The sequence below is a fragment of the Dioscorea cayenensis genome, chromosome 1 (genome assembly GCF_009730915.1).
Source record: "Dioscorea cayenensis subsp. rotundata cultivar TDr96_F1 chromosome 1, TDr96_F1_v2_PseudoChromosome.rev07_lg8_w22 25.fasta, whole genome shotgun sequence".
NCBI lineage: Eukaryota > Viridiplantae > Streptophyta > Magnoliopsida > Dioscoreales > Dioscoreaceae > Dioscorea > Dioscorea cayenensis.
Window position 1 is genome coordinate 557327 of NC_052471.1, and position 21264 is coordinate 578590.

A 21264-nucleotide genomic window follows, 5' to 3' on the forward strand; every position below is an offset into this window, starting at 1 on the left:
ATTTAATGTTTTTGAAAAAAAAAATGTTAAAAAAACATGCAATATTTTGAAGGACTCTTGTTTTAACACCTGGATGTGTTTTGGAGGATGATTTCTCATTCGTGCATCCCTTTCAAGTATGCAGATGGTGATTTCAAGGATTGGAGATGCAAATTAGCAACCAAATATAACAAATCTTGGGTCCTTTTTTGTCACATAAAATGCCACATCATGTTCATATACAGAGATGAACATGAAGTGAGATTTACCTTGCAATTTTTACTAAAAGTATAGACTTGCCTCGGAAGATAGCTGACTTTTCTGATACGTGATACCTGCAGCTTTGAACAAGAATGTGTTTTGGTGACTGTTACAGATTCAATTTGGGTGCTGTAATTGAGATGGCAAATCCAGCATTGTTCATCAAGCTGGAAATGCTGACAATGACATCTGTCTTGGTGGTGTTAATATTTTCATGTTTGAGATTAGTTCTTTAAATGCTTTATATTATATATTGCTCTCATGGGATCCTGAATGTGGTAACTCCTCATATATGATCTAATGGAAAGATTCAATTTCTGCAGATTCTTCTATTAAGTCTGTTCACCATGCATTTTCAGTTTTACCATTTCTCCGGTGCGAAAAGCTAGCTGAAATCAGGATGTAAGCTGATTTTTCTTTTCCATTTAGGTTGTTTGTTTATATTCCAAGTTTTCAACATCAGAGTTAAATTATATTTCTACTTTCTTACTCCCTTCAGACGTGCTAATGTTTATGATTGTTTCAGGAAAATTTCAAAGTCAAACCCAATAAGCCTGTGTAGCCATCAACTAAACTTGTATGTGTTTTTCAACACTTTCTTCTTTAATTCAATTAATACAATAATACTGAAGAATATTTGACATTGTTTTGCACCAGTATTCATCTCCTCCGCAAACTGTCAAACATGCATGCACGTTTGTAATGTTTGTTGTAGAAGTGCTCTTCTTATTAGTTACATTGATATGCATATTATATATGTGTATTGCTAGGATGTTATGCAATCCATGTCTTGCTCTTACTTTTGGTGCTCCAATTGCATTATATAAATTGAGATACTTCATGCCCTGACTTGCACATCCCTAGCACTCCAGATCCAAGAAATAACCAGTGTCAGTGAGAATGAAGGTATCCTCAGTTGGTACCCTGACCATTCTTGTGCTGTTAAGCCTGGCCATGTCATGCCAGGCCCAGCTGAAGTATGGGTTCTATAGAGGCAAGTGTGGTTTCAACGACGTTGAGATCATTATCCGCCGCATTGTTGCCGCCGGCTTTGCTAAAGATCCCACCATCACCCCTGCTCTCATCCGCATGCAGTTCCATGACTGTTTTGTTCATGTACTGATCCATGCTTATACTTGTTACTCTCAAAACTAACAGCAGTCCTTTTGTATCGGCTCTGATACCATGTTAAATTTAAATTACAGGGATGTGATGCATCACTGTTACTCGATGGGGATTCATCGGAGAAGATGGCAATACCGAATTTAACAGTGAGGGGTTATGATCTCATTGATGAAGTGAAGGCTGCACTGGAGAAGGCTTGCCCTGGTGTTGTTTCATGTGCTGATATCATTGTTGCTGCAACAAGAGATGCCATTGCACTGGTATGTATATAAGTTAACAAAGATATGATGATGATGATTAATGATTAATGATTGTTTATAAGATTGATTAAGAAATGAATGAATGGATGGTGATTGTTGGTTATATATTATAGGCTGGGGGATGGCCATATGCAGTTCAAATGGGAAGGAGAGATGGAAGAGTGTCATTGGCTAGCAATGTAGATCTTCCTTCTCCTTTCTTCTCTGTAGCTCAGTCCATTGCTGCTTTTCAGAAGAAGAACCTCACCACCACTGACATGGTTATTCTCCTTGGTACTCTCTCTCTCTCTCTCTCTCTCTCTCTCTCTCTCTCACACACACACACACACACACACACACACACATACACACAAAAGAGATAAATGAAAAAAAAAAAACAGTAATTTAGTCATTTTAAAATTATTTTTTAATATGATTTTTATGACTACAATCATGTATATATTATACACACACACAGATACAGTTAAAGGTCAACTTTGCCTAGTGTAATTGGTTTAAAAAGAGTGATTAAGAGAGATGTAGTTAAAGGATTAATAGATAGCAGCTAAGAAAGCCCTCTAATATATGGACAAAATGAGAAGCTTTGGTGTTAAAAGATTTTACAACCTGATCAAATGAAATAAATGCAATTTTATTTGCAATTTATCCACTTATCATTACTTAATTATTATTTCAAATTTTAGGCTGATTAATCACTGTGTTGTCATATCTCAGGAGGCCACACCGTGGGAATTGCACATTGTGCAAACTTCGTCAACCGTCTTTATAACTTCAATGGTACTAATGATGCTGATAAAACCATGGATCCTAATCTTGTCACAAAACTAAGAACTATTTGTCCTCAGAATGTGATTGTGAATAATTTCACTAGTTTGGATCAAAATAAGTATAGTTCCAACATCATCGATAATAGTTTTTACAAACAGATCATCGCGAAGAAAGGCATTCTTCAGATCGATCAGAGTCTTGCACTAGACTCCGCGACGAAAAATATGGTTACTTATTTAGCCAATGGTTTCAATTTCCCTTTCTTGTTCAACAATGCCATGGTTAAAATGGGTGCCATTGAAGTTCTCACTGGTACACAAGGAGATATCCGTAAATCTTGCAGAGCTATTAATCTTCCATGATTCGATCTTCACCTTTAAAACATTTATTTCATTCATTTATGTTGAGATATTTGACTTATTTGTGTTTTGATACATGTTGACATTTGTGTTTTTTTAAAGTTGAAGTTTTGAATTTGTACTATCAAAATAAATGTGAGTGAAATTAATCACGTTTGTGGGAAATTTATGAATGCTACTTATGTTTTTTTTTTTAAGACATTGTACTTAATTATTATTCTTTATGTTATCTCGTTAAAGAAAAATTTTGATATTATTCTCCTGCACATATATATATATATATATATATATGAGCGATTTGTCAGGACATACGCAGATGACCAATATAAACAAAAGAGGTGTCATTAGTGTCAATAAAGGGGTATGGATGTGATTTAGTTTTTTTTTACCGTTTGATTAAAATCAAACAGTATTCATCCCACTTAACACGGTTGATAATATCTTTTATAAAATACTGTTGATCAAAATAGATGACATCAACGGTTAAATTCAAATTTAATGGTAGTTAAATTCAAATTTAATGATTGATAAGAAAATGTCCATGGATAATTTATTTACGAATGTACCAATATTATATATATATATATATATATAGAGAGAGAGAGAGAGAGAGAGAGAGAGCAAATCAAATGTTATTTCATGATACAAGTTAACAAAGCATATATTAGTTAGTCAATCCAATTTAGAAGGAAAATTTAAATCAAAATTTTTTTTAATTAATTGATATTTGACTAATAGATACTTTGGCTATAAATTCCAAGATGATTTTAAAAAAAAATAATGAAAAGAGAATTTTGTGAAAATGACTTGGCAGTAGCCACGCTGTTCACATTCCCAATTGAAGGGACAACAAAGAGTACACCATGAATGATTCTCAACTCATTTAATTCATTTAATATATAACTTGTTTCTTTGGATGAAGATTTAGTATACATGTAACTTGAACTTTTTAGTCTGAATCTAAATTTTAATTTTTGAAATGACATGAAAAGGCTTTAATTTTGTTTATATAAATTTTATGAGTAAACACAAAAAGGCATTTCATTTATTAAAAAAAGAGAATATATTTTATTTAAATCATTACACATAGTAGTTAAATTATTATATAAAATAGTTTAAATATGATTTTTTTTTTATAAAATAGATAAACTACCTAAAATACATATACTTTTATTATTATTCCTCAACTATGCATTAATAAGAAGTCATCTCACTTGATTAAAAGAGATAACTTACATTAAGGATGAAGAAGATTGAAATCCTGTGAAATCCTGTAAATGAATATCTGTGAGCAGGCAAGGTGACGAAGTCCTTCGGGGGTTACTTTTATAAAAAAGAAATGCAGCATTTGGACTTACGGCCGATTTGGCCGTAAGTCCAAATGCAGCAAAACACCAAAAAAAAGTAACTTAATTCACAGCAAAAATGCTTTCACAGTAAACCAAACAACCAATGTTGGGATTTTACCTGTAATTCAAATTACATCACACCTACTTACGGGCCAAACAACCCTAAGAGAGAGTCAAACACTCAGATCTCTCACATAGAAATCAAATACTTTAACCACTAAGCTATTGTCTTGATGTCATAAATATGATGTGTAATAATTTTTTTTTAATTTGTTTATATTTACTTATAAAAAGAATTTTTTAAAAATTTTTTTATTTTTTATTTTTAAAAGAGTTTTTCAATTTTGAATCCCAAAAAAATCAATCCTTGCTCTTATGAAATACATATACATATATAATTAAGGTATGATATAATTGGGCATTTGGGCTCCACCCACTGCACTCCTTTATGATGCCACTGAGCCTGAATTCACGCCAAAAAGTTCAGCAATAAATAAACATGTCTTCAAATCTCATCACTGCAGCTTTTCCAGATATATTTTCTTTTTAGCTGTCCCCACCACCATAAACAACAAGAACCAGCTTGTAACCCACTTTCTCCATTTTCATTCTTTTAATGCTTTTTAATTCTACCAAAAGAAAAAAAAAAGAAAAGAAAAAAACCAGATAAAAGAAATCACTTCTTTGTGGTTGTTTCTGTTCTGGTCCTCCAAATGTGGAATCCAAACAAGTCCTTGAACTCCATCCCTCATCTTCTCCATCTCTCACTGTTCATCATTCTCCAAGTTTCTGCTGAAGTTCATGGTACATTCATTCTCATCTTTCATTCCAAATTTTATTATTATTATTATTATTATTATTATTATTATTATTATTATGATTTACTCAATAGCTCCTACAATTTATGCAGTTTTTTGCTGAAGATTTTGATGTATCATTATCATATACAAGATTATTATTATATCTTTGACACTCTTTATGTGTTACATTTGAAAAATTCATTCTTAGGAAATCCTGCTAATGAGATTGTGGACATGATAAATCAGAATAGAACATCAAACAAGCTACCAAAATTGTATGACAGTGCAGGACTAGGCTGCATGGCTTTGCAATACATATCTGAATGCACTGGAAACTGCAGTAAAAATAATACCATGAATTGCCGTCCACCAGAAGTAAATATTACCGAAGTTTATGCGCCGAATTGCGGTGTAGAGCTACCCACAGTTGGTATTATATCTGGTCATCTTCTTGGCTGCAATTGGAATGAACTAAGTCCACAACAAGCCTTTTCCAGTGTTCTGATACAAAACAAGCAAATGCTTACTCTTTTGCATAGTAAAGAACATACTGAAGTTGGTGTAGGATTCAGTAAAGATCATCGAGGACCGAATTTCTGGTGTGTGTTATTCAGCAGTGGGAAAACAAACTCTAGTTTTGTTCTTGAAGGCGGAAAAGGGATCGAACAAAAGACCGGTTGTTTCAGTGGAACTGATCTCCCTTGCAGTGCCGGAATGAAGCTTTTCCTTTCGGAAATTCTCTTAGCTGTTGTTGTTGTTCTTCTGGTTTTTCTGCATTCTTGTATGCTCAATTGAGTTGTATTTGTAGATATTTCTGAACACCTGTTGTTGCTTGCAATCAGAAAATTTTTGTTCTGTATTTCTGAACACCTGTTGTTTACAATTTGAAAATTTTATAGACAGTTAAATAGAGAGTTTTTGATGCACTTCCCAGTATACAAAGTGAAAGGGAGAATGCAAGTAATGTATACACTTTGTTCATCTTATGTGCATTCTTTTCAGAGAAAAGAAATTGTGGCTTTCATCAATGCTTGACCTCAATGTTGAAGAAGAAGGTGGTTCAAACACCTTCCAGAAACGAATCGTCTCATCTGCGGCCGCTGAAACCAATGTTGATCCATCTGGACTCTGTAAGTGAACCAAATGGAATACACACATATTCAAACCAAAGAAAAAGGGGGGAAAAAGCTTAATAGAATGCTTTAAAAGATAGTATAATAAATACCTGTGCAAGATGAAGAACTCTGGCTGTATGGCCTCTTAAATCTGTAACTTTGGACATTGAAGGGTATGTCCACAAACTCAGCTGGTTTTGATTGTATCCATGAGCACTCAATATCTCTTTCTGATGTCTGTTCCATTCCAAAGCACAAACCTGAATAGAAACAAGAGAAATACATCAACAAACTGAACTGGAGGAATAGCAAATGTAACCAGAGATAGACTTGCCTGTGCACCGGTTATTGTACTTTTGATGCACTTTCCCAACTGAGTATTCCAAATCTTAATACATTGATCGAGGGTTCCACCGCCGGAAGCCAATCGATGGGATTGAAATGGGCACCAGGCCAGAGCTCTCACAGCTGCAGAATGATCGGTAAATCTGTGCAGAAACTTGGATGAACCCATTTTCGAAGATTCCCAAACATGAACAATGTTGTCATTGCCACCACTGGCCAAAAAATTCCCACTGCTTGACCATCTCAGACCACATACTTCTTGCGTGTGTCCTTGAAAATAGGACTTTGATTGGCTAAATGATCTTACTGAAGCAGACATCGGCAAAAAACGAAAAGTTTTAGATTGTTGCAAATTGAAATATTGTTCTTCTATAGATATTTATAAGGATATGAGACGATGTACCATCATGGTTGATAATGGAAGTATCACGGCTCCCTGATGTCAAGATCTTTTCATTCCAAGAAAGGCTTCCAACTCTGTCACTTGGTCCCTCTAATGCTCTCACCTGCATGATGAAATCTTCATATAAGAAACAGACACTGATTGAGATAAAGCCTTCCTCTACTAAAATGTCAATACTTTTAAAAACTTTCTAATAGACATCACTTAAGCTTAAAATCTAAAAGAAGTGGTACCAAAATGTTTAAATAATGCATCAATTCAGCGCAAAATAATCTTACTTTAGACAATGCAACAGCATCCCAGAGCTCGATTTTTGAGCTTGCAAACCCAACAGCTAATGTTTTCCCATCATCAGACCATGAGACACTTGTGGGGTAATCTTCCTCATTCTCCATTGTCAGTAACAGCTGCACCTCACTATTTGCAGCATTCCATAAATATAACGATGACCCCAACGCGATTGCGAGAATGTTGTTCTTGCCCCAATCCAACAGGTTGAGATAATAGTCATCCAAAATCTTTGGTCCATCCAATATTCGATCTGCTACCTGTCCAATGATCATTATATGAGCATAAAAATCAGTCCAAACTTCCTCAAAATGTAGACATCAGTCAATAAGGCATCAATTCAAACACTTCCAAACTCAGTATATTCAGATTGCTAATTTTTACAGAAACAACAAAAACCAGATTATTAACAGAACATCTTACCAATCGTAGATGATCTCATCACTCTCAATTCACTATTTCTTTCACTTTTTATAAGGTTCATAGTGTTAACAAATTAAGAACAAGATTAATGATTCTGAAAGCTAACTTGAGCTCATAATTTCTCCAAAAGCTTAAAGCAATGTAAGGTTGAATTAAAATCCAAGCAATTGTTAATGGAGTGAACAATCATACTACTAAAAGAATGCAGTCATTACCGTCGGTATACAACGAGGAGTTTGTGGAGGCTTCTTCTCATCTTGCAACATCTCATCCGCTAAAAAGAGACTCTTCTTGCATTTCTTAGGGCTTGGCTTGAAAACCAGCATCCTAAAAGGCTTCCCTTCATCATCCAATGTCAAGTTTTCTTCCAATCTCCTCCTATACTCCTCCTGCACATTTCATCCATTCTAAGAAGTGCATCTCAATAACCAAAGAAAAACAAAAACAAAAAAAAGAAAACAAAAAGGTTCAACCTTTGAATTGAGGGTTGGGGATTGATTAGAGGTTCTGGCTTGATCCTTGGTTGTCAGTAAACAGTGAGCGAGATCAAGATTCATCAAACTCCTCGTTGGTATGAATCTATCGCCCTAAAAACAGCCAAATTTCAGGGAAAAAGAACACGAGAAATCAGAAGGAAAAAAAAAATGAGAAAAAGATTAAATTTTTGGGGTACCGGATCGCAGAATCGAGTGGAACTCGGAGCAGAGAACCACTCGCGCTCACGAAGACGCATCAATGGCGAATCCATCTCGAAGGTGAGGTCTCAATAAAGAAGAGATCTTGAAGGAATTCTTGAGAAATCTGGAAGAGAAACTAGGGTTTATGGTAGCGCTTGGAGACGAAGAGAAAGAAGGCCTTAACGGTCTGTTCAATGGGGCGCCATTTTCTGGTTCCATTTCCCGCGTTATTCTACAAAAGCGCAGGTGATCGCACGGTGGAGATTTGAGTGAGACACGTGGCAATAATCTAACGCTGACATGAAGTTTCCTATGCAAACTTTTAACGGTAAAAGTAAAAAATAAATAAATAAATAAATAAATAAAAAACATCCAGTTTTTGACTTTTACAAAAATAAATATAAAGTTTTTTTTTTTCCATTATATAATACATAGTTTACCAGATTTAAAAAAAAAACTTAAATCAAGGTTTAAGGCCACATTGCAAGCAATTTTTTATATGAATGAACGATTTTACCTGTATAAAAAATAAAAAACTAACAAATCAACACAATTAACTGTTTTTTATTTTTATTTTTACAAATATAAGAAACCACAAGTAATTGAATCAGAAAAAAAAACCAGTTTGTTTTCTTTTATAAAAATAAAAAACCACAATTTTATTTTTTTATTTTTCCCAACTATTAATAACAGGAGGGCAGATAAGCAATTACAAACCCTGAAAAGATATACATACAAATAAGTGGGTTTGCAAGGGCTCATACATTAAAAACCCTCAAAAACATTATACAATCCACACAGATCATCCTATCAACCAGATTGAAATGCAGACCAACGAACAGGTATGAACACTGTTTCCGAACAACCGTATGGTCACTATAAATATATGTATCAAGAAAAACCAGCCCATGCTTTGTGTTCATCATCATAATAATATACAATTCATCACTGTATATACTCCAACTCATTATGGAACAGGATCAAACGTGTTGATGATCAAATGCCGAAGGAGAAAGTAAGCAAGTACAAGCATGAGAATTGAGCATTCTCCGATCATGTTTCTCCAGTTGTAGTTATCAGGTTCGACGCGTGTATTTGTTATGATAATGTGGAATAATTGGAAGAGTAAAAAATGCTATAACTTCGACCGTCGGTGTTTCCATGGACATCCATCTTCGAAAGCTTGCTCTAATACATCTTCCATTCTCTTGGCAAGCAAAATCTGCCCCGAAAACAAAATTGCGAAGATTTCAGATTGAATTCAAACCAAACAATGCATTCGAAAGAGAGAGAGACAACTTACCTCCATGCCAGATAGAATTGCCGGTGGAACTTCGACCAAATCCTTCAAGTTCCGCTCTGGCAGGATCACCCTCTTGATCCCGTATCGATGTGCTGCTAATACCTGTAAATTACAATCCAAAAGCCAATGTTTGGTCAAAGTGAATTCATTTTATCAAGAGGGTTGTAAAACATGAGGAATGGTGCATGCCTTATCCTTGATACCGCCAACAGGTAACACAAGTCCTCTGAGAGTCATCTCTCCGGTCATAGCAGTGTCTGCTCGAACTTTTCTTTGACTGAACAATGATACTAATGATGTTACTAAAGTAACTCCAGCTGAAGGTCCATCTTTCGGCACAGCTCCAGCAGGAAAATGTATATGAATGTCTCGGTTTTCCAATAAATTAATTTCATTAGGAGAGGCCAGCTTCAGGTCTGCTGCTCTTGCTCTTACCTGACAATGATGACCACATTCCATTAGCTATGGATGGAATTTTATCACATACATGTGTAATACATGCAAGCCCTACGAAGGTTGTACCATCATGCACGCACTGACGCACTACATGCTCATAAATATGCTGATTCTTATCCAATGAAAAATAAATAAAAATATATATAATCAGGATGTAGTCTTAATGACTGTCCCATTTCTCTTTAAATGAGGATGTAGTAGTAATATCTGTCCCATTTCTCTTTCAATGGAGATGAGAAATTAAATGTCATTAGTCACATGAAGAGTAAATGCTATAATCTTCCGAGTCTATGCTACGTCATACATATAGTTGATATGGCCAAAGAACAGAACAGAAGAGAAAGGCAAGAAGTTCTATGATCTCGTTAGATGCTTCTAAAAATCAGCAACCTGCGAGTTGGGCTACCTACAACTTAGCATCTGTACATCATCAATACAAATCAAAACAATATTGTATTGATATTCATGACCATTGGCAATACAAGATGTAAGAGACAAAAGAGAATAAATATTTACCCATGTCAGAGCTATTTGTGCCGATTCTTTAATAACATCACCAAGTTGCCCAGTGAGATGCAAATCACCCTTGCCCACCATTGTTGTGGCCTCGACAAATTGAACTTCGCCGCCAAAGGATGTCCATACAAGTCCAACTGATACCCCAGGAGTTGCCACACGTTCAGCTGTTTCTCTATCATCAAACCGCGGAGGCTGGCATTTCCACAAAAAACACAAAATTTTAGCCACTATTTTACAAAAGGTTAGTCTAGGATTCATCGCGATGAGGAGAATTTCAGGAAATAGCTCAAGTTTGAAAATAGGAAATTGCAATACCCCTAACACTTTTTCCAGCATAGCCTCATCCACAACTAATGCTGAGGTGCTTCTAAGAGCATTTGAGATTTCATTGCCATTAACACCCATAGGAATAACTTCCATTTCGACTTCAGCCCCATCAGAAAGCCTTGTGTCCAGCAGTGGAGCTGCAATTGGATTTACACCTTTGCTAAGCTGAATTGTTTCTTGCCCTGCAACCTTGACCGCCGCATCACGAGCAAGGGCAGCTAAACTTCTCTCAAGATTTCGCACACCAGCTTCTCTAGTATATCGTTGAATTACAAGCTTAACAATGTCCTACAAGTAGAAAAATAATACTAATTTTTTAGACTTGAGATTAATAGCAGGACATGTTCATAAATAAGCAAACATGAAAAACTTCCTTATCAGCATTATTGGAAAATTCTTCAGAAGCATGATAGCTTCAGCTTCTATGCAAAGCCACATCAAGGTTTCAATTATTAAAAAATTAAAATTAAAATTAAAATTAAAATAAAGAAGAACCAACATTCTCAAGACTACAATCCTTTAAACATGTGCACATGCTATAACTACGTGTATTTATCTCTATGTACACAGACATGTGACTTGCATTGCTTTTAGAAAAGTTGGCGAGCAAGGTACTAAAAGTGAGCCGGTTTTCCAAGAAATGTAACTTATGAAAAGCTATTTAAATTATATTAAAAACTTAAATTAAAGTGCAATACAATCATAAAAAATCATGAAAATTACAGTCAACAAAATCAGAAAGATAAGAATCAATTTATAAATATAACAAAAGACAAGAAAATAATAAGGTAAAAAAAAAATTAAAAGATTGAGATAAAAAAAGACAAATTAAGATGGAGTATGGAGTGGCTAGTAGATAGTAACTAAAGCCCTATTTTCACCCAGATAAACAAAAATGAAATAAGATCATCTCAAAAACATGTGATATAAACATGTCCCCATCCATCTAACAAAAATGAACCCTAGGTAACAGCGTCGTGTATAAAAATTGCATAAACTTCTGGCAGGAAAATGACTATATGACACACACCTCAGGGATTTGCAGGTAATCGGAGCTTAACCCATGTTGATCCAAGACACGTGGTATCAAATGTTTCATGGCTATCTTCAGCTTTTCTTCGGGAGTATACCCAGGTAGTTCAATAACTTCCATTCGATCCAACAATGGTGGAGGAATAGGTTGAATCCTATTTGCAGTAGCAACAAAAATAACCTTTGATAGATCAAAAGGCACATTCAAATAGCTGGTAATTTATAGTTAAGAAATCAATATGTCAGGGTTTGAGGGCAAAGTTCAAACCAACAATATATATGCATGCTTTCCATAAATTGGAAAAAATAAAGATATTATTTTCTGTACTGACATTCCATAAAGATAAATTTTAGAAAGAAAAAACATAGCGGCCCAATAAAATTGCATCATTTAGTGATGTAAACTGGTGCATGATTGTTAAAGATCCCTTGGGAATGATATCCAAAAGTTCATTCTTGGAGACTCTGATCTGAGTTCTGAGGTTTGTAAATTTTACACATTACCTATGTAGTCAAGCTAGTCAAACAAACTCGTTCTAAAACAAATGAGATCGAACTGTAATATTATTTTATTTATTTATTTGTAGATGATCTAGGATGGAATTCGGGTTTCATTAATCAATCATCATGACTATGAAATCAATCCCCAGGACAAAATTTGAAGAGAAAATAAACAAGAAAACAGAACAGATGATAATCTCAAAGCTGAAATGACAAATAACTATGATAATAAAAAAAGGATACTGGTCATTGAATGTTTTGTTCTGCTCTGGATCGAGCACCTCCAATAGCGCAGATGCTGGATCTCCACGGACATCAGAGCCTGTTTTGTCAATCTCATCAAGCAGCATAACTGGATTGCTAACAGCAACTCTCTGCATTTAAAGAATAGGAAGGATACAGTGTTAATTGATACATCAAAATATAGACCATGATAAGCTTTAGTTCAAGAAACATGTGATGCCAAAGTTGCAGATCAAAAAAGATCTAAGCAGGATCAAATAATAGTTTTTGCTATAAGAGTGCAGTAAGGTCCAAAATTATATGTTTTGCCTTCAAGAAAAGAAGGGTGTGCACATAGTGTAGAATACCAGAAGAAACATGAATTTTAAAATTGAATCTTTAACATCCCTTACAAAAACTCATCAATCTACCATATGAGAAAAGAAGGAATTCATAAGAATGGAAAATCTTAAGATTATTAGATATCAATAAATGAAGAGATATAAAGCAATTAACAAAACACACTTCAGGAGCAAGCATCGTGTGTAATAAAACAACATACAGCTTTTAGCTCTGATCCTTTGATGTTAGTTGCAGGTTGGCAGATATAACTTAGTTTAATTAACAAGACATTAAATTTGATATAATTATAAAATCAAAGACCTTCAAGCCATCAATAAGACGCCCGGGCATGCTCCCAATGTATGTCCTTCGGTGGCCTCTGATGTCAGCTTCATCCTTGACACCACCAAGAGATATCCGTACAAACTTTCTGTTTAAGGCGGCTGCAATTGAAGATGCTAATGATGTCTTTCCAACACCAGGTGGGCCCACAAAACAAAGCACCGGACCTCTAGCATCTGGCTTGAGCTGCAGTTCATTTGATTAGTATTGGTTACATTACTCAATTAAAGTATTAACATATAAAATGGAAACCAGACACCATAAACAAAAGGTAACATTTACCTTGCGTACAGCCAAATATTCAATAATCCGTTGCTTAACTTTGACCAAACCATAATGATCACTGTCCAATCGTTCTTTGGCTGCTCTTAGGTCAAGTTCATTCTCTTCACTAACCTTTTGCCAAGGAAGATCAGCAAGAAGTTCTAAGTATCCTCGTGAACTACTATACCCAGGTTGCTGAGGTTGCATCTTCCTCAGACGCCTGTAGGTTAAAAGTTCAAATATTTATGGATAAGCAACATGCAAGAATGGTATTTCCTTTAATTTTTTCCTAATTGAAATAATTAAGTACTAAAAGGCCAGGCTTGTTACAATTTCATCTGATAGTAAAATCCTTTACTTGCATTAAGATCATAAGATTCATAACTTACCGTAATTCTCTTTGGGCATGCTTCCAAATATTAGGAGGCATTCCTGCACTCTGCATTTTTCGCTCCAATGCAACTAGATCGTCCTCATCATCATCATTGTCCCCAAGTTCCTCTTTTATGGCCCTCATCTGGAAAAACATCAAAGAGAGATTTAGGAAGAAAAGATAAGGAAAAGCAACCTACAACCCCATCAATATCCAATATGTTGGTGTCATCTGTGAAAATAAAGGTGATAACAAGTGGCACGAAATTCAAGTATCTTGACGCAAGGATAGCGAAGAGATTACTTGGCATTAACTGTCCCAATAAAAACATCTTCAATGGAAAGACGTCATAGAAAATGCAGATTAAGACTTCTTAAATAAAAATAATGCACTACAAAAGAATGGATGCTTTCTTTCCCACAAGTTAATTATCAAAGTTCCATGAGTTCAGAATGATTTAAGTAAAATCACGCGGATAGCCTTATTAATCAGTTGCAAATGCTTTAGGGAACTTCCAAAAGAGCAACAAATATGCCAATGTTTGAAAATCAACCTGTTGGCGTAAAAGAAATTCTTTCTGTGATTTGGATAATTGGCCCTCGACCTTCTGGGTAATCTTCTCTGCCACTCGGATGGACTGTCCAGAAGGAAAACATGTCAGGCAATGAAAATGAATATGACCAATAGAGCAGATCAACCCAGGAAGCCATAGTAAGCAAAGAAACAAGCACACAGCTCAGTAAACAACTTCAATAAAGTCTCACCAAAATTGAAAATTATCTCATATAAGAAAGCTACTTTAGTTCAATCTGACCTGCAAATGCCTCTCCACCAATTCAGTAGCCTTTGAGAGCCGGACTTTTAAGTCAACTGAATCTAACATAGAGAGCTGCTCTTCAAAGCTTATTTCAAAGCTAGCAACAAAAATATCTGCTAGCCTGTGAACAGGAACTGTCTCAAGAAGGACCTTTGTTCGACCAACGGTTTTCTGCTTCTGAAAACAATAAAGAGTTCAATCAAGTTTGGTTCAACAGACAGCTGAAAGCACATTCATAGTTGTTTATACTATGTAAAGGATGGAAAGAAGCTAGCATCTATTTCTTCTCAGTTAACTTTTCCCCCTTATTTTTGATGCAAGAAAAGCTTAAAAAGTTTTCCTTGCCAAGCCTTCAAAAAGATAAACAATACAAAACTAATATGCTTTACCTGCTCAAGAACAGAGATTAACTCCATGGCAGTCGCTTTAAATTGGCGAGATAGCGAAATCAGATCAGGGTCATGTTCTGCTTGTTCCAGCTCTAATGAAGTCAGGAAATGACAATTGTTTCAGAATTTTACTTATTTCACAAAATTCATAGCAGATAAATTTAGGTACTAATCACAGCATATCACCTTACAAATAACTAATCAAAATTTTCATCAAGTAATCCTTACTCCAAATATCTATCAGATAGTTACTGTCTTAGAGAAAAGTCAAGTTGCAGCATATGAAAACTCTGGAAAATAGGAAGTTTCTCAACTAGAAGCTCTCCATAAAAATATTGCTCTAATTTAAATAACAAAAGCTAGAAGCCTAGAAATTCATAACTTATTGTTGATGATGAAACTGCTCTACGGGATGTAAAAAAAAGATTATACCAGCTTTTGTCATATCAAGACGTGAGATACGTGCAACATAGTATGTGCCTCTTGCACTCAGATCTTGAACACTAAATCTGCATAAGCCTTCAAGAACAACTATATATGTCACCCTTCCACTTGGCTTTTCCACACCTCTAGAAAGATGTAGAGCTCTAGCAGCAACTCCCCTGAAAATTAATAACCAGCTAGTCTTTAGCAAATCTAAATGATTAATGCACGTCTGCTGCACGCATGTGCCAATAAGATCTAAGTGAATGTGAAGCAGACAGAAATTATAACAATTTCTAACTTGAAAGAACTTTATTTCTCTTGTTCCATTACTAACGCACTCATTTATCAACTGACATTGGCAATGGCTTGGCGATTTTCCCTTAATGGATAAAGAACCAGTAGATCTTTCTATTTCAAACAATGAAACAAGTTCAAGGGCTAAGATTTTGTATTTAAACAGGCAAAGACTAGAATATGCTAGCAAACAAAACCACGGCAACAAAATCAAGATAAGGACAAAAGTCTTCCAAACCATCAAAAAACGCTTGATTCTGGAATTAACCAGATTTAAACTCAGTCTTGCAACAATACAGAAAAATTCGTCCAAACTAAAAGTAATAACATCTATCTTTTAAGGTATTCTACAAAAAGAATGACGTTTGGTCCATAACAGTTTACAGAAGATATTACACCAAAAGAACAATTTGCTAATTGACCCACCTGTCGTGCCAGTGAATAAGTTCTTGTTGATTTTTGCCATCTTGCTTGTGGGAATCTGGCAATGTCTCAGTTGGAGCTTTCAGACTCCGCTCTCCAGAATCATTCCCCATGCCTTCAAAGAACAAGCAATTCATTCATTAAGATTCCTTTCCTAAAATCAAACAGTACAAATTAAAAATTGCCAAAGAATCAAACAGTGTTAATTCAATCATATCCATAAGATCACCTGGAGATAACACAGAGCCAACCAACACCGCCTCAGAATCCCTGACTGGAAGGACCCCGATCAATCCCTTCTCCTCCCTTTGCCATAATTCTTGCTCCACCAATTTCACACTATACACAATCACGTTGGAAAATAGAAATATGCAAGTCAAAACATGATCAATCTATCAAGTGTCAACTATTTTGGATATTATCGCCAAAAATTACTATAAAACACCAAAAAAAGAAGAATAAAACAATCATAAGAGATAGCTAAAGGAAGCTCTCAGAACATCCGAAGACAAAAGAGTTTAAAAATGGAGAAAAATCCTTTTTTTTTCTTATGACCATTGACTTTTTTTTTAAAATTAATAAATAAAAACACAAGTAAAATTCACAAAAATTTCACTCCAAAGCATAAAAAAATTCATCTTTTTAAGAATCCAATCATCCAATAAACCCAATAAGCTAAAGCAGCCCCTTCATCATGCCCCAAAAGGTCAAAGCCTCATAAAGCAATACGAATTCCAAACAATTGACATTCATGATCCAAAAACACATCAATGAAAACCTCAAAACTTCACAAATAATCAAGCCCTCAACAAAATCCATCATGGTCCAAGACAAATCATGCTAAGAAAAACCCAAAGCCGAGAAAAAAAAATCGATTCGCCATTGAATTACCTGCTGGGCGACGTGCAGCGGATGCGGATGATGGCTCCAGGCAGAAGAACCTTGTTCCTGAAGGGCAAAATCGCAAGACGACTAGGGAGCTCCACCGATTCCGCCATCCCTATCTCAATCTCTCACCGAACTCCGAAGCGAAGGCGAAGAAGAACAAGGAAAACAAGGGGCTTTATCGTCGCTGAGATTTGGGAGGAGATGATCAACACGACGGAAAACGACAAAAAATCGACGACTTCTCCAGCACGGGATTGGTGGTCCCCCGCCACGTCACATCACAGCGCTATTACAACCGTCCGATGTCATTGGATAAGCTCCAGCGCCACGTGGCACACGATCCATGCTTGGTTTGTCTCGCACGTTTTTATCTCTCTCCCTGAACACCATACGGACATATATCTAATGACAAATAGACACGTAATTTAACATACGACGTGGCTGTTTTCTATTGGTTATCTTGAATCCATGCTGATAAGTTGGAAGGATTTTGATCTCTGCCGCTTTTTATTAATGCGCACGATTAACTCATTGCCTCGAGATCCGGACCTAAACTAATCCCGAGTCATGTTTATGGTGGATGATGAATATGAATTATTTAGATGATAATCCAATAACTATGAATGCATTTACTATTTATCAATATGTAAATGTTGTATTTAAATTGAGCAGCTGATTTATGGATGTACTTAAATTTTTTTTTATCCAAATTCAAATATGTATCTAGGTCTACAAATATTTTTAATTTTTTTTTATCTAACAATATGTGTAGATGACTCTTAAATAAAAACATGAGTGGATTACACCCTTATATTATATATATATGTGTATATGCGTGTATTAAAAACAATGTCCTAATTTCATAATATTTTAATGTTAATGAAGATAAATTGACTAATTTAGTCAAATAGAAGATAAAAAAAAATATATATTTTTTGAAAATAATAATTCTTAATTAATTTATCATGGTGTATTGACATGCAAACGTCACCTTAATATCATCATCAAAATATCGTCATACTAAATGAGTTTACGGTTGATGTGATAAATTGAATTCACCAAACCTCCATTTTGTACAAAGTCTATAGAAGTCATATTATTTAAAATATTTTTATTCACCAACATTCCACAAAAAAATATTAGAAAATGCAATAGTTCACTAACTCAATAAATCCATACGCTTTTATCATAATTATATTCATTAAAAAATTAATTCTCTATAATTTTATTATTTTCTTTTAATAGATAACAAGGTGAGAGAAGTTGCTTCAGCATTGAGGCTTGTGCCTTTTTCAAGGTTCTCTTAATTAACAATTAATGTTTGTGATTAAGCACTAATTGTTTATAAAGTAACATGGTTTATTAAAATTGATCCATATCTTGTTGGTGGAAAACAAACACATTTAAAAAAAAAAAATCTAGAAGATGGAACAATTAGTTGGCAATTTTAGTTTAATTTTAATTGACTGAAATTGTAGTCAAATTTAATTATTCTAGAATTAATGCAAATTAATTTAGGATTAGATTGAGAAATGTGTGAACTGATTGAAAGAAGTTGGGTTTATATTTTGATTCTCAGGCGCCAATATCTAATTGACATTAATGATAACCATCAATTTCAATAGTTGTCAATTATTATGTCATATTGTAATATCATTTTTAGCAATAATTATTAATTAAATTTTTGGATGGTCGGAAATTAATTGACTTGACTCTCAGGTCAATAATACCAAAGCCCAAACCCAATTCGGCACCAATCACCTCATATGGTTGGATTGAAATTCATGCATCTCTTGATTAAATTTTTGAACAATTGAGACACGTAATCTAGTTTCTTGAAATACAAGACAATAAGTACACTGCTTACCTTGCCTATTTTATTCCATGATAGACAATTAAGAGTGTTCAATAAGCGTAAATATATATATATATATATATATATATATATATATTCTTTGATAACATGCTAATATATTTTCTTATATGATGTTGGGAGTTTTTTAAGTCAAAATTTTGTTAGTGTTCGCTCTAACAATTTATATAAATAAAATAATTAGTGTGTGTTTGGATTGCGGAATATAAATGAAAATTAATGAATGAAAGTGATAATGGCAATGAAGGAAAATGGGATAAAATTATTATATTGCCTTTAGTGCTAATAAATAATATTGAAACATTATTTATGACAAATTTTAATTTATAAAATATTTTTTATTTTTTATTTACTTAAATTATTATCAAATATTAATTAAATAATTCACTTCAATTATGATTAATTTTAATTAATGTAATTTATTATTATAATTAAATATTTGATGTATTGTGTTTTAATAAAAATAGCTCCATTTGAAAATAATTTAGATAGTATTATTCATTTTAATGATTATAATTATATATTTATATTAAATAGTTCATATTATTATTATTATTATTATAAAATTAAAAACATGCTAAAGTAATTATGGGAGGAGAGCAAATATTTCAAATCCTATCAATTCTTCCCCATTACCTTCACATTTGGGGTAATAGAAATCAGCCTTTAATTTCACATGGAAATGTTTCAATTCACATTCTTATATTATAAAAATATGTGTTAGCATTAAAACTTGTGTCTATTCTCAATAATCATCACCCTCATCCAAACACACCTTATATTCTATTTGGGAGGGAAGAGAATCAAATATTTTAAAAATTTAAAATGACATAAATTTTTTTAATTTTTTTTAAAACAAAGTGAAAAAATCATAAGAGCAAAACAACCACTTGATATTGCGCTAGAGATATAAAATTTATTAATTATACAAAATTCATCTATATAATAGTTGTATTTTTTTTTAGCTCTTTAAAAGTTTAAAATAAACGGTAAAATAAATGGTTGAACTAAAATAAACAAAGGTAAAAATAATGTCATTAACTTTGAATTTTCCCCAATTTTCCCGATATACACCTAAAAAAATCACATCTTTAATAAAGTAATGATGTTGGAATACATAATATGGTGAGAGGTCACTGTGTCATAGCTCTCACTCCAATCATTATTGGTTATTTAATGACCCAATAAGTATAGAAACCACTGCTACATTTAAAATGGACTATGCATGGAATACATAATTTTGCCAATGACCGAACTATGTTTCTCTATTTCTGAGGGTGTACATCCCTAGGCCTTGGCTTCTTCCTTCGTGCCAGGTGTTGAGACGTAGTGGCTCTGGTCCATAGTCCTATATTGTTTGTAAGACAAATTCTCTCTAGCTTCATATACTCTTACCAAACCTTCCTTGTAACTCGAGTTATGGAGAAGTTAGGGTGGTGAGTCCCTATGTAACACCAGACACCCTCATATCGACACCCATTTGCAAGACTTTAGACTCCAAACCCGTGCATCTTATTTGCAAAATACTCTCCAGCATAGGTGTCCCCATTTCTACATACACAAGTACAAACATAATATTAGTTCTAAAGGCTCAGGTATCTCTCACATAAGTTTTGTTATATTATGGAGCTATTTCATTTGCTCCTTGATGGCATCCTAAAAGGTTAAATTCCTACTACAAAAACAAATATGAGGACAGAAAATTTTGTTGGTATATGTCATGAATGAAGCAGCCTCATTCAAGACTTTCTACCTTTTAACATATAAATCAACATAGATTCTCCCCTAAAAGCTAAAAATAAAAAACTAAAGAAAGTCATTCATAAGATGCAAAGATTGTGTCTGCAACATATTACCTTCTATATAAACATACTATGACTGCCCCAATGGACAAAGGCGTCATATCTCACCAACCAACTAAGCTAAACTTATACTTTTGTCTTTCTATAAAATAAAAATTCTCACCCACATTAAGAAGTGTTTGAAACATCTTCACATGATTAGATTTTTTGCACAAAACAATCCAACCGTTTCACTAACATTAATTTGAACGATAGGCTTTTTACTTAAAAAGAGAGTATTTTCTACTAATTTATGACGTTTTAAGTTTTAACAACTGTTTGGCTCTTAATTCTCACGTCTGTACACCAGTTTCCAATCTCGAATCAACTTAGTATATGTCATAATTAAATTGGTAGACACTTAACCATGAAGCTTCTACATCCTGACTTTGGTCAAGGCACCAATTTCCAATCTAGGATCAACCAAGCATATGCCATGATACAAATTGGTCCATACTTAACCATCACGCTTCTGTACCC

General features: G+C 34.1%; 4 protein-coding genes across 4 annotated transcripts; 2 read left to right on the plus strand and 2 right to left on the minus strand.

The window, feature by feature from the left end:
* Window positions 1-226: 226 nt before the first annotated feature.
* LOC120262154 (peroxidase 60-like) lies at window positions 227-2755 on the plus strand. Its single transcript, XM_039270228.1, has 8 exons — window positions 227-237; window positions 356-456; window positions 564-642; window positions 740-817; window positions 1188-1356; window positions 1446-1625; window positions 1739-1898; window positions 2340-2755. Exons 1-8 carry the CDS (start codon window positions 227-229, stop codon window positions 2753-2755), a joined length of 1194 nt encoding a protein of 397 aa, XP_039126162.1.
* A 1944-nt stretch (window positions 2756-4699) lies between these two features.
* LOC120262750 lies at window positions 4700-5827 on the plus strand. Its single transcript, XM_039270670.1, has 2 exons — window positions 4700-4905; window positions 5110-5827. Exons 1-2 carry the CDS (start codon window positions 4815-4817, stop codon window positions 5694-5696), a joined length of 678 nt encoding a protein of 225 aa, XP_039126604.1. The 5' UTR covers window positions 4700-4814; the 3' UTR covers window positions 5697-5827.
* Window positions 5688-8318, minus strand: LOC120262734 (cell division cycle 20.2, cofactor of APC complex-like). Its single transcript, XM_039270669.1, has 9 exons — window positions 8149-8318; window positions 7949-8062; window positions 7691-7864; window positions 7043-7312; window positions 6765-6867; window positions 6351-6667; window positions 6127-6276; window positions 5873-6029; window positions 5688-5771 (listed from the first exon to the last, which is right to left on the minus strand). Exons 1-8 carry the CDS (start codon window positions 8221-8223, stop codon window positions 5880-5882), a joined length of 1353 nt encoding a protein of 450 aa, XP_039126603.1. The 5' UTR covers window positions 8224-8318; the 3' UTR covers window positions 5688-5771; window positions 5873-5879.
* A 577-nt stretch (window positions 8319-8895) lies between these two features.
* On the minus strand, window positions 8896-17248 carry LOC120259692 (lon protease homolog 2, peroxisomal). The gene is made up of 17 exons (XM_039267245.1): window positions 17074-17248; window positions 16412-16521; window positions 16186-16297; window positions 15472-15641; window positions 15040-15131; window positions 14648-14827; window positions 14387-14470; window positions 13850-13977; window positions 13479-13680; window positions 13176-13382; window positions 12534-12664; window positions 11788-12001; window positions 10746-11045; window positions 10428-10622; window positions 9645-9890; window positions 9456-9557; window positions 8896-9374 (listed from the first exon to the last, which is right to left on the minus strand). Exons 1-17 carry the CDS (start codon window positions 17178-17180, stop codon window positions 9288-9290), a joined length of 2667 nt encoding a protein of 888 aa, XP_039123179.1. The 5' UTR covers window positions 17181-17248; the 3' UTR covers window positions 8896-9287.
* Window positions 17249-21264: the final 4016 nt, after the last annotated feature.

Coding starts and splice junctions, on each gene's coding strand:
- LOC120262154 (XM_039270228.1), top strand. Junction 818..1,187: donor TGTAGCCATCAACTAAACTT/GTATGTGTTTTT, acceptor TGTGCTGTTAAG/CCTGGCCATGTCATGCCAGG. Junction 1,357..1,445: donor TCCATGACTGTTTTGTTCAT/GTACTGATCCAT, acceptor TTTAAATTACAG/GGATGTGATGCATCACTGTT.
- LOC120262750 (XM_039270670.1), top strand. CDS start 4,815: ATGTGGAATCCAAACAAGTCCTTGAACTCCATCCCTCATCTTCTCCAT. Junction 4,906..5,109: donor AGTTTCTGCTGAAGTTCATG/GTACATTCATTC, acceptor ATTCATTCTTAG/GAAATCCTGCTAATGAGATT.
- LOC120262734 (XM_039270669.1), bottom strand. CDS start 8,223: ATGGATTCGCCATTGATGCGTCTTCGTGAGCGCGAGTGGTTCTCTGCT. Junction 6,668..6,764: donor TTCCATTATCAACCATGATG/GTACATCGTCTC, acceptor TGTCTGCTTCAG/TAAGATCATTTAGCCAATCA. Junction 6,277..6,350: donor GTACAATAACCGGTGCACAG/GCAAGTCTATCT, acceptor GTTTCTATTCAG/GTTTGTGCTTTGGAATGGAA.
- LOC120259692 (XM_039267245.1), bottom strand. CDS start 17,180: ATGGCGGAATCGGTGGAGCTCCCTAGTCGTCTTGCGATTTTGCCCTTC. Junction 16,298..16,411: donor TGGCTCTGTGTTATCTCCAG/GTGATCTTATGG, acceptor TGTTCTTTGAAG/GCATGGGGAATGATTCTGGA. Junction 14,471..14,647: donor TGGTGGAGAGGCATTTGCAG/GTCAGATTGAAC, acceptor CCTTCTGGACAG/TCCATCCGAGTGGCAGAGAA.